This window comes from Galeopterus variegatus, unplaced genomic scaffold (assembly GCF_000696425.1).
Source record: "Galeopterus variegatus unplaced genomic scaffold, G_variegatus-3.0.2 Scaffold1058, whole genome shotgun sequence".
Lineage (NCBI taxonomy): Eukaryota > Metazoa > Chordata > Mammalia > Dermoptera > Cynocephalidae > Galeopterus > Galeopterus variegatus.
Genome location: NW_007727169.1, coordinates 309,925 through 323,591, shown reverse-complemented (window position 1 = coordinate 323,591; position 13,667 = coordinate 309,925). Strand labels below are relative to the sequence as shown.

At 35.0% G+C, this 13,667-nt stretch overlaps 1 protein-coding gene across 1 annotated transcript in view; it reads right to left on the bottom strand.

Annotated features, from left to right (window-relative positions):
- TRHDE (thyrotropin-releasing hormone degrading enzyme) overlaps positions 1 to 13,667 on the bottom strand; it is a 374,981-nt gene that overhangs the window by 140,658 nt on the left and 220,656 nt on the right. Inside the window, 1 exon segment of the mRNA XM_008574522.1 lies at positions 2,891 to 3,028. Coding sequence (XP_008572744.1) covers positions 2,891 to 3,028 — 138 coding nt within the window.

Genomic DNA, 13,667 nt, shown 5'->3' with positions numbered 1-13,667 from the left:
GGGAGGAAGGAAGGAAGGAAGGAAGGAAGGAAGGAAGGAAGGAAGGAAGGAAGGAAGGAAGGAAGGAAGGAAGGAAGGAAGGAAGGAAGGAAGGAGAAAAGGAAAAAAATCAGTCCAAACCTCAAACCAATACAAAAAGTAACTTAAAAGTGTTTACAGATCTAAATATAAACATAAACCTATAAAACTTAAAGAAAAGAAAACCTTCATGGCCTTGAGCTGTGCAAAAATTTCTTACGTATGACATCAATAGCTCTATCAATTAAAGAAAAATATAATAAAGTGAATTTCACCAAATTGGTTATTCTTGGCATTTTGGTTTTAGAAATACATTGCTATAAAGATAAAAGGCAGGCCACAAATTGGGAAAAAATTACTTGCAAATAATATATGTGATAAAAGAGCTGTATTCAGAATATATAAAGAACCCTCAAAACTCAATAATAAGAAAACAAACAACCCAATTTAAACAAACAAAAAGAACTGTTAAAAGATTTGAAATGACCAAAATTGTTAAAATTATTAAGCATGAGAGAAATTCAATTGACACCCACAACAAGATGCCATTAGAACTTCTAAAATTAAGACTCGATTATACCTAGTTGATGTAGGTAAAAATGTGGAGAAACTAGAATTCCGATACACTGTTGGTGGAAATATACTATGGTACAATGGTAAAACTACCTTAAGAAACAGTTAAGTAGTGCATTAAAATATTAAACATACCTATCATATGATCTGGCCATTTCTCTCCTAGGTATTTAGCCATGAGAAATAAAAGCAAATACACATACAAACACTTGCACATTAATGTTCATAGCAGTGTTAATTTGTAATTGCCCAAACCAGAAAGAACCTAAATGTCTAGGTAAATAAACAAATTGTTTTATACCCATTATTCTACAACATGCATATATCTCAAAATAATTATGTTGAATAAAAGAAGGCAAACAAATGAGTACATATTGTATGATTCCATTTTTATAAAACTAGAAAATGAAAATTAATTTATAATGAAAAAGATTAGTGGAGGAAGAAGAAGGGATGAAAAGAGCATGAGAAAACTTTTAAGAAAACTTAATAAGGAGCATAAGAAAACTTTTCATAGTGGTGGATATGCTCATAACTTGATTATGGTGACATTTTCATTGTATATACATGTAAGAACATACCAAATTGTACCCTTTAAATATACACAGTTTGTTGGAGTTTAATTATACAATATCTTGACATAGCGGTTTAAAAAAGAAATTTTTCTTGAGAAGTCATCACTGGAAATGGGTGAATCCTACAATCACTTGAAAACACACAATAAGAACTATATCTTCAGTAGTATTTAAAGAGTAAAGATATACTCATACAGCTAGAGACAAGTATGTCATAATCCACTATGATGGGGTCCTGGGCATATGGCACGGTTTACTCATTTTAAACATTTGTAAACTGGTAAGCCTCTGCACCAAAAGGTAGAGAGGGTAAAATAATAATCATTGTATTTTCATTCTTTCTACTAATTTGATTCTTAACCTTCTTTAATAAATTCAAAATTTCCCAAATCTGTGGAACCTGGAAGAAGTCTTACATATGTGTAAAAGCACATTTATAACATATTAAATCAAAACAATACTTTCCTAATTTTATTCATGCTAAAGTAAAACTGGTATTTATAGAGTCTTTTAGAATTGAGGTTTGGGGAAAAATAACTATGGACATATCCCCAAACTCCTTATTTTAATAAATTATTTTCTGCATTATCTTTAAAGAATCAATACAGTTGAATAAACTGAATATACATACAACAAAATCTAGCCAAAAACTTCATAAATAAAAATTAATATACATATTAAAAATACCATGGTTCAACACTTCCAATTATTTTTATAAAACATCAAAAAGCACCCTTTTGAACCAATGCAGTGATAAATTACTTGAAAAGACATTTTCTATTAACACAATTTGTATCTTTGCATATTATAATATACAGTACTAATTAATAACCAATGAAATAGTCATTACCTGAGTGCAAAACCAAATATCCAAAATAACACCAAGGACTTGTGATGAATTAGTTTAACCTCTAGTTATTAAATACAAATGTTTTATTAAAAAATAGTAATTTTTAAAAAAACTTAAACCATAATCAAATCAATAAAAAGTACATAGAAATCCCAACAAATGCCATTCAATCTACACTAAAGATGACAGTAAACTTTAACCCTATTTTAACAATTATTAAATGACTATTAAGTGTTAAACACCAAGATGCACATGATCATGTTAAAGAAAAATATTAATGCGAGTAACAGTGGAAAAAATTTGCATTATGCCTTATTTTTACATCTAATGACTGGGCCAAAATTCTTCTTTGCCATTTAAAGTCTAGTCTTTAAAATTTGGTTTATTATACTCACTATCCAGGAAACGTGTTTAATTCCCAAAATCTTCTTTAAATAATGCTAGTAAAATGCATATGTCATGTCACTGCCTAAACCCATTTGCATAAGCCAATCAAAATGAATAAGTACTTAAGGGGCATTGGTGAAAAATAACTTGTCACTATATAGGTCAGCTTTCTTATTAACAATAATAAAAACTGACATTTACAGAACACCATTTATACAGCAATTTCATATCGAGTCTCCAAACATTTATTCATTAATACATCCAATATTTCTAAGTGTTATTTGTGAAACATTCATCTCCATTTTACTGATTTATAAAGCCAAGCCCTATCTCATAAAATGACATGAATCTAGTGACTCTGTTTTCTAACACAGTCCATTTCTATCTGCTATGAAGAAGAGAAGAATAGAGTACATCTAGCATGAAATAGTTGAGCTACCTGGAGAGTGAAATATTCAATTGGCACTTTGGTCTTATCTATTCCCACCTTTTTATATGCGATCCAGTCAAACACCCTGTCAATATCTGTTGCCTGTAGCACTTCCTGTGATACTGGATGGGAACTGGCCAAACCGTCAAGCAGCATCACTTCATGCAGAACATCCGTCAGAAATCTCTGTTTTTCCTGCAATACAGTAGACAGGACAGTATTATAAGTGATTCATGGTTATGACAGAATGTTATGACAACATGAATGGTGTGTATGTCGCTTAATTGATGATGCTCATCAGTCTTGCATGGTGCTACTCAACTTTAAAGAGAACCCAGTAAATAAAATGCCCCTTAAGTTACTCGAAAATGAAGGTGGTTGGTTGATTTGAGCATAACGTGAAACAAAATCAATGGACTATAATAACCCCTAAATGGATAAAAACAGTGGACTATGTGCTTTAATAGTGTTGAAAGCAAATTTGGACAGTGGGAACACAGTAAAAATGATAAGATGCAGGCTTACTTGTGCATTCTAAAGGATCAAGACTACAATTCTAGTCTCAAATAACCTTTTCAGGTAAGTTCATTATAAGAATACTAACTATACTGCTATTTAACCACTTATTTCTAGTACCATTTGAACAGCTCATTTTCTCTCCTGGTCCCTCCGTCCATTCCTCTACCTTTACACACACACACACACACATTTATTTTCTGAAAGAATTTCAGAAGATCACAACAAATAATAAAAAGCACTATTGACATCAAGCTATAATATTGGTGGCTGTATTTGTTAATTTGGAATAATGGACATAAAGTAGAGATCAAAAGGTTATTAATAATCTATTACCATGAAGTAGTAAAAACAGACAAAATCATGAGACTTCTACACTTTGCATGCTGAGACATTAGTATTTACTCTAATAAAACCTGATTTGTTATATTAGAAGTAAACTGTAAAGAAAAAGTAATTCTCTGTTGTTTTTGTTTTAAGAAAGTCTGCTTTAAAGAAACAGATTAGGTTTTGTTAAAAGAAGTGCTGGCAGCTACTAGTCCCCCTGGCCTCCTGCCTTCATTGAAGGAAGAGGGAAAGAAAAAAGAAGTTGCAAGAGAAAACAAGGGCTAAATAGCCCCTAGATAGTTGGGACTCAAGGAATATCATTACAGAGGTTAAATACTCCACCACTTTAATTGCTCTAGCTAATTCCAAACTCACTTCTGAAGCCTCCTCATTTTGAGCCAGGAGATAAATAGCATGTTATTTCTGAGTGAGTTGTAATTTCAAGCTGAAATCACACTAATCCTGGATTTAAAGAAATAGAAATGAAAGATAAATATGCTAAGGAAAGAATAGTAAACTGGGCATATAAGTGTGTGTTAATTTCAATCTGGCTTTAAGAAACATTTTTCTTTAAAGATTTAAACTCAATGATTTAGTATATTTAATTAATATTTTAATTAATTAGCTTCCCAACTATAAACTATAAAGTTTCTTTTCTTTTTTTTTTTTTCCTTTTTGTCTTTTTTCATGTCCAGCAACGGATCGCAACCCTCAGTGTCGTGCCCGTACCAGACCAGGACCGGCAACGGGATCACAACCCTCAGCGTTGCACCTGCACCTCGCTCAGCCAGTGAGCGGGAACCAGTCTGTATGTGGGATCCGAACCCTCGGCGGGAGTGCCGCTGCACTCCCAAGCGGCGCACTGTAGCAGTGCGCCACCGGGCCGGCCCATAAAGTTTATTTTCTAATAGCTTATTTTTCATGGTCTATGGTCTATATATCTAATTTCTTCAGTCTTCTTTTGTTCTGAGAGTTTCACAGCACTGGTTTATGCCCCATCAAAGAGGACTACAGAGCAATGACTGAATCAAACTGCACTTTGAGTCACAGAGGGCTGATGCAGTCTGGAGGCCACAGATAAAAAGTGCAAACTGAAGACTGAATTAAGTGACAAATAAAACATAAACTAATATTATATTTTTTCTCAAATTAATTTTATAATTCAAGATAAATTAAGAGTAGAATTGGATCTTATGATTTAAGATACTAAGATTAAAAAGATCAGTATTTACATTGCTCATTTTAAGTACACTAAAAATCAACAATAAGATCTCAGAGAAATGGTTAGTCTTAGTGAATAAGGGAAAATCATGTATCAATTCCAAAATACAAACTTGAATGTTACTTTTGAACAGATACCCAGTTGTGTTATTCATTCAGTTTTAAAATGAACATTAAAATTATCTTATGTTTGAATTAATGGGAGAAATTATGAAATGTATAATTATACTTCACCTTGACCAGTGAACCCTTTTATTTAGAAGAAGTACCAGTTGAAGATGTGATTACATTCTGATGGTAAAGTAATATTCAGCTCTTCACATAGATTGCCTGCTCCATTACAAGTCATTCAAACACCTGGCCTAAAACCACAGTATAAAAAGAACTTAACATAATGTTTTATTTGAATCCTAATTTTAAATATTTAGTAATAAATATATATTGATCAATATAAAAATTTACTAAACATATCTTGGTTTGCTAAAGATATGATTTTTTTAAGTGGTATAAACTAAATGATTACGTAGTTTTAAAAAGAAAATGAAAAGTAAATTTAAAAGAGGAAACTTTCTTGTTAAAGAAAATATAAATTAAATATGATGTATTGCTTCATGCTTTCGGAGGAAAACAAAACTAAACCTTTGTCTACTCGGTAGAATTTCAATAAGCACGGGTAAAATTTAGTAGTATTAAGTCATTATCGAAAGATTCATCTTTTACCTTTTTGGATAGAATGTTACAGTGTAATTGAGAAAAAAACTTTATTTGTATAAATAGGTTAAGAGAATGAGAGAGAGAGAGAGAGAGAGAAGCCCGGCAGGAGAACACTTCACAAAGCCTAGAAAAGAGAATAACTTTAATTGAGGTGAAAAAAAGACCATTCTAGCCAGAGGCCAACCCAATTTAACAGAACTACAAAGAGCTTCCAGCAGAGAAGGTGCTAATTTTTTATAAAGACCTGCACCACTACAAAGTAAGAAATCATCTTAGATTTGCCAGTGCCTGGTTGGGACCTTTATCATCAAAATCAACATCAACAGCAAAACTTACCAAGTATTGATTAATTTCCCACTGTTCACTTGAGACTATGAAAGTTTTAAAATGAAGTTAAAGGAATCCTAACTCTAATGTGAGATAAAAGATAAAACAAAATAGTTGGCAATAGTGAATGAAATAATAGTTTTCTCTTACAGAATAGAAATGCTAAAGAAATTTTGGGCCGGCCCAGTGGCGCACTGCTACAGTGCGCCACTTGGGAGCGCGGTGGCGCTCCCGCCGAGGGTTCGGATCCCATGTACAGACCGGTTCCCGCTCACTGGCTGAGCGAGGTGCGGGAGCAACACCGAGGGTTGCGATCCCGTTGCCAGTCCCAGTCTGGCACGGGCGCGACACTGAGGGTTGCGATCCATTGCCGGACACGAAAAAAGACAAAAAGGAAAAAAAAAAAAAAAAGAAATGCTAAAGAAATTTTGAGAAAAACAATACTGTAAAATATAATTATTTGTGGAAAGTTTAATGGAAGAGTTAGAATTTTTTCTGACCCTTGAAGGAAAGTTGATGTTTGGGGTGTGTGGGTGTGTGTGTGTGCGCATGCGCGGGTGCATTGTGCACAGGAATTAATACATCTGTAGTGAATGTTCAATAGCTAGTTTTCATTTTACTTCATATTTTTAAGGTCACCATGATAGTCAATCTACCACTTTCGAAAAATGGCACAATAAGGCACAATAGAGAACTTTAAAATCTGTTTAAAAGACGTTCAATGTTAGTAGTAACCATAAATTCTACCTCCTAATACAGACACTACTTAGAGTTGCTGTATATGTGCCTATATTTAAACAGTTACAGTAATATGAAATGTGTCATTTTGTTTTTAACTATTTTCAAAAATATTTTACATTTTAATTTTTGGAGAACAGTGCAAAGAGATTTCAGAAAAGTAAAGAAAATGTGAGTAAATGTGGAGTTGATAATGAACACCATGGAAAAGAAAGCTGCCATTATTTTATTTATTCATTCATTTATTTAACAAAAATGTATTAGATTCCTACTCTAAGCCAGATATTGTACTGCATTTAGAGTATCAAAAGATGACTAAAACCTTGTCTCTAACCTTAAAAAATGCAGGAGTAGAAGAGAAAGTACAAGAGGAAGACAGATAAACAGCAAACTGTATTATAAGATGATGGATGCTATAAAACACAGAGGATAAAATGATTAGTTAGTTTAGAAAAGCCTTCACAGAGGAGGCGACATTAAAATGGGTTGTTGAAGGATGAGGGGTTACTCAAATAAATGGGTGAAACAACTAAAAAAAAAAAACGGGCAAATCCAAGCAGAGGAAATATGAAAAAAAGACACTCTGCTTAATCCTCAATTATTAGGTTGAAGAGTTTGGTCTTAATAAATAGGCAGTAGCAGGCATAATGACATGATAAAAGTCATGTCTTAGGAAAATTAACTTATCTGCATTATACAGGATGGCTTGATGTATTCAGAGACCAGAGACAGGAAGTAGGATGTGGTGATGAATTACAACAAGGTGTTGCTGAAGGACTATTGTATCCCAGAGATATTTAAATGAAATAATCAACCAACACTGATGCTTTGATGCCATGGTCCCCTTAATGGATAATGAAAGGAAACACTTAAAGACAAATACATGGATTTTAGACTTGATTTTAAAAAAAGACCAAAAAACCAAAACAAAAAAAAAAAAAACCAACAACAACAAAAACCTTGGGAGGAACTATGGAGAAGTGGAAAAAGCTTGGCTCAGAGCACAAGCTAAAAAAATCAGTTTTAAAGATTTTGCAAAGAAAATGACAGTGAATATCTAAAAAGAGATGTGCTACAGGCATCTGAAAGCAAAACCCTGGGTCTAACGTAAGTGGCAAGTGCTAAAAATCTTTTGGCAATAAATAATAGTCTGTGTAGAAATATAAATGCAGTCTCAGAGAAAATCCACTCCTTTTTCAAAAATCATTTCTTATAATATTTGCATTTTGTATATTGGTATTTAGTGGTATATGTGAAGGAAATTGTTAATAATTATTATCAAAGCATTAAATACAACTGAGAAATTATATTCTTCTATGTCTCAAAATGGCTTCTGTCTGAAGGTGTCAAAGACTGAGGGGTTAAAGGAGAAAATGCCTGGTCTAGCCACCGTCAGTAGTGAGGGGTGAGAAAATAAGAAATAAAGGTAAGGATATTGGCACATTCCTATAGGAAGGCTGACTAATTTTAGAGAAGAGCAATACCAGGCAGATACTTTGCCTCTGTCACCAGAAAAAAAGAAAAAGAAAAAAGAAAATAACAGAGAATAATCTGAATACAGATTAAAGAAAGTCCGATGCATCAAGCCAGAGACAAGGAAGATGAGAGCCAAGACTGAGCCATTTCAAGTAGTGGTGAGGCATTCACAGGCCTAGAAGAAGCAAAAGAAAAATTCTCCAGGCAGTCATGCATTACATCAGAGCAGCCACAAGGACTCAGTTTTCTAGGAGGATGGATCTGAACATAAATGACTCTTCTGGTGTTTCTAGGAGAAAAGACATGGACACTGGTGCAAAGTTGATGAAAGAGCCCTGGACTGGAAGAAAACAACTGCCATTCAGCAACTGTATGACCTCAAGTAAGTTGCTCAAACTTTAGACGTCCTCATCCTCTCATTTGTAAACGTTTGTGGTTGTGAAGATGAAATAAGAGAATTCATTCTACATATATTTATTAAGCACCTGCTATATTCTAGATGGTATGCCTGGTTCTGGGGATAGGGATATGTAAAGACATGGATCCTAATTTAAAGACTTTATTGTAGTAGGACAAAGGTGAAAAAAATATTAAAATATGACCTGCTATCGTAAAAGTGGAAGTAGGTTCAGGATGTAGTGTGACTACACTGAGAAAGCTGTGATGTTTTCTGCCTAAGAGAGGACAGGAAAAACTTCTGAGATGATAGTTTGAATTAAGTGTGTAATGATGATTTGAGTTTTCTAGAAGGAAGTAGCATAAAGGAGCATTTTGGTCAAAAGAAATGTGTGGGAAAAATCATGAAGACCTGAAACAACGTGGTTTGTTTAGGGAAATACAGACATTTGTATGATAAAAGGCAGGGAGTATAACAGTATAAATTACTAGTGATAAGCACAGAGAAATAGACAAGGGCAAAATCATCAAGGATTCTCCATGCTAAGTCAGGAACTGAGAGTTAAGAAGTGAAATCCTCAAGCCTACATTTAGAGAGATAACTGACTAAGTAGTGGAAAAATGGCCTACAGTGGTGATCAACTAGAAACAGAGAAATAGGGCAATATCACATAATTGTGCACAAATAGCCACAATTTTTATCTTTGTGATCACAAAATATTGTACCAATTATTTCTCTAAAGTTTAGTTCAATTTTGTGATGATCAATGGTAATCAAACAAGGTATTTATTTTGGAATCCCAAAATGGATAAATTAAATAGAGCTATAAACATAAATATAGACATAGATATAAATACATATGTAGATACACATATAGATATCCAAATAGATACAAATATTTTCTTTTTTACAGTATTTTCATTTGTTCATGTAAAGCAATATCTCATTCCAGTTTATAATGAAGGCACTTTTCTAATCCTTGGAGTCAAACTAATAAGAATATCTAACTAAAATTATTTGAACATTGCAATCTAACTCCACATATGTTTACTAACTGCCTCATATATGGGAGGTCCTGTGTTAGAGGCTAGGGAAACTCTATTACTATGGGTCAAATGTGTCCCCTAAAAGTTAATGTATTGGAAACTTGATCTCCATTGTAACAATGTTAAGAGGGTGGGAAATCCAATTATGGTATCTGAAAGGTGGAGCTTTTAAAAGGTAATAAGATTGTGAGAACTGTGACCTCATGAATGGATCGATCCATTCATGGAGTAATGGGTGTACTTCTGATAGCTTTATAAGGACAGCCAGTGAGAAGATTAGCTCTCTTGCTAAGCCCTTTCTTGCCATGTTACACCCTGGTCACCACAGGACACTGTAGAGGTTCCCACCAAGAAGGCCCTTACCAGATGTGTTCCCTGGACTTTGGACTTCTCAGCCTCCAATACTTTAAGAAATAAGTTTATTTTCTTCATAAATTTCCCAGAATAAGGTACTCTATTATAAGCAACAGAAATGAACTAATACAACAATTGAGACACAATTCCTTCCTCCAAACAACTCCCATTATGGTATGGAAGACAGATATGTGTACAACCTGTTAATGCCATGTTATGGATGCTGTATTAATGGCCTAAATAAAGTACTATGGTAGTAGAGAGTAGAGGGAAAGGTATGGGTAAAAAGGCTTTCAGTGTTTATGACCATGTTGATTCAACCTCAGTTGATCTATCATAAGGAGAAAAAATAAGATATAAATCATTTATGTTTTACCTCTCTGGAAACCTGCATTACCATGTGATAAAGACTTTTAAGATTCCATAGGTTAAAAATAATCCCACATGAATCATTAGAACAAGGAATACAGGTATCCTATGATGGGATTTTTTTTTACTCATTTTTCATGATGTATTTAAATCATGACAAAGGTTAAAGCAGGGGAATATGATCAAGAATTAAAACAAGAAAAATAAATATATTTGGATGAAATACCCATCAAGTTTTATCTATGTGAAATAGCATCACTGTAACTTTACAATTATCATCTTTTGCAAAAGTGCAAGGGGGTCTTCAAAAAGTTCATGAAAAGATTCATATTATCTTCTAATTCTATTCTTATGACAAACTTTTTGAAGTACCCTTGTATAACACAGTGTCATATCTGGGAAAATTAGAAATTATTTGGACTCCAGCTTCTCTATAACATTAAAATAACTTTACTCTGCAAACTTTATATTGTCACACTACTTTTTATAAAGTTCAAAAATGTCCAAAAGTATTTTAAAACTTCATCAGTTAAAAGTTACCTAGATTTAATTGTGAAAAATTATGCAATCATATAGCTGACTAGTTAATATTTTATACCCAGCTAAATCATGCTGATAGGTGAAATAAAAGTAAAGATCTAGTGAAAATAAATGTTGCTTCCATATAGCAATGTACTTTATAAAATAACATTTCAAAATTTCATGTTAAAATACACATGCCCAAGATGTTAATAATCATTTTCATGTTGTTAAAGCAACTTGTTAAAGCCCTCCATTTATATTAGAGTCAAACTTGTGTAAACAACAATATATATTCAGTAGGAATTGAAAAATAATTTAAAAATTAATTGCCATTAACCCCTACAATAAAATAACTACTCTACTAAAAAGTTTACCTCTGTATTTATTTATACAACCTTTTACAGAATGTAGTACATGAACACAAGACTCCAGGCAGATCTCTACTGATATAACATTATTCTGTTATTTCACATAAGTGTTACAACAAGTTACTGAAATAATGTGTTCCATATGTTCTTATTTCTTTCAACCATCAACAATATTTCATCCACTGCCAAGCCACAAATTCTCTAAGATGCCTTAATCAATGCATAAACTAAAAAAATGCTTACATTTCTATGAGAATATCTTGAATGATTTTATATGCCTCTCATAATCCCAGATAAGCCCCTGCACATTTTTTTAAGCTACTAACTCTGAAACATGAGTAACACAGAGAAAGTGGGTTAAGTTGTGAATCTCTTCAGTGACTACATTGTTCAGCTGCCTTATGTTTTGCTTTTAACATCTGTGAAGGTTAATCCTCAGTGTCAAATTGATTACGTTAAGGAATACTGAGAAACATGGTAAAGCTCCCTTTTTAGGTGTGTCCATGAGGATGTTTCCAGCAGAGATTAATATGAGAGCCTGGGTGGACTGGGTGTGAAAGACCCACCCTCAGTGTGGGCGGGAACCATCCAATCTGATGGGGACCCAAAGAGAATAAAAAACAGAGAAAAATGGTGAATCTCTCTCTCTATTCATTGGAGCTGGGATATGCTCTTCTCTCCCATCCACGGATATCAAAGCTCAAGACTTCAGTTTTGGGGTTCTAGAACTTACACCAAGGACATTATCAGCCTCCCTGATTTTGAGGCCTTTGGACTTGGACTGTCACGGTATCAGCATCCAGTTTGCAGATGGCCTATCATGGGACTTCCCTTCACAATTGCATGAGCTAATTTCCCTAATAAATTCCTTCTTATATATTTATAATATATCCTATTGGTTATCTCTCTCTGGAGAACCCTGTCTAATACAGAAAATTGGTACCAAGGAGTGGGTTTGCTATACAGATAACTGAAAATGTGGGCACAGCTTTGGAACTGGGTAATGGACAAAAGTTGAAGGAGTTTGGAGGACTCAGAAGAAGAGAAAAAGATGAGGGAAAATTTGGAACATTTTAGATACTGGTTACATGGTTGCAACAAGAATGCTGATAGAAATCTGGACAGTAAAGGCAATACAGATGATGAGATCTCAGATAGAAATGAGGAACTTACCAGGAACTGGACAAAAGATCACCCTTGCTACACCCTAACAAGGAACATGGCTGCATTGTGTCCAGGCTCTAGGACTTTGTAGGGAGTGGGACTTAAGAGTTGTGAACCAGAATGTTTGGTGGAAGAAATTTCTGAGCAGCAAAGCATTAAGGAAGCTGCATGGCTACTTGTAACAGCCTATGTTGAGTTATGGCAGCAACGGCATGACACAAAGCCAGAATTTATAATTAAATGGGAAGCAAAGCATAAACATTTGGAAAATTTTCAGCCTGGCCATGTGGTAGAGAAGCGGGGAGCAGGAGAAAAATCCAATGGTACAGCAGAGAAACTGGTTGCTAAAGCCATTAGCATGGGTATGAGGCAGCCAGGTGCTAATAGCCAAGATGGTGAGAGATGGGCTCTGAAGGGATTTCAAAAGTCTGGAAGGGTATCCCTCCCATCACAAGCTCGGAGGTCTCAGAGGACTGAGTTGTTCTGGAGGACAGGCCTGGGGTAGAGCTCAGGATCTTGCTCCCTGCTTCCCACCTGCTCTGGCTGGAGCAGCCCTGCCTCAGTGGCCCCAAGTATAGTTTATGCAGCAGCTCTGGAGAGCACAAGCTGGAAACCTTAGTGGCGTACACATGTTGTTAAATCTACAGGCCAGAAGAACATGAGAGCAGCAGAAGCATGGCAGCCTCCACACAGATTTCAGAGGATGTATGGAAAGGTCTGGGAGCTCAGACAGAGACCTGCCACAGGAGTGGAGCTGCAGCAGAGGCCATCTACTAGAACACTGTGGAGCAGAAATGTGGGGTTGTAGCCCCCACAGAGAGCTTCCACCAGAGAAATGTCTAGTAGAGCCAAGGGAGCAGGCTGCTGCCAGGACCTCAGAACTATGGGGTCACTGGCAACATGCAATGCTGGCCTGGAAATGCCACAGACACCAGCACCAGCAGAGCTGTGGGGATGGGGCTATGCAAGGCTTTGGGGGCCCAGATGCCCCATTTTGCCCAGGATGCAAGACTTGGAGTCTGCCCTGCTGGGTTTCAGACTTCTTTGGGTCCTGTTTCTCCTTTCTTATGGCCTATTCTTCCCTTTTGGAATGGGAATGTGTACCCAATGTCTGTTCCACCATTCTATCTCAGAGGTAGATAAATTTGTTTTGATTTTTACATGTTCACAACTGGAAGGAGTTTTGCCTTTGGTCTCAGATGAGACTTTGAACTTTTATGTTGGTGTTGGAACAAGCTAAGACTTATGGGACTATTGGGTAGGATGATTGTACTTTGTATGTGAGAAGGACATGA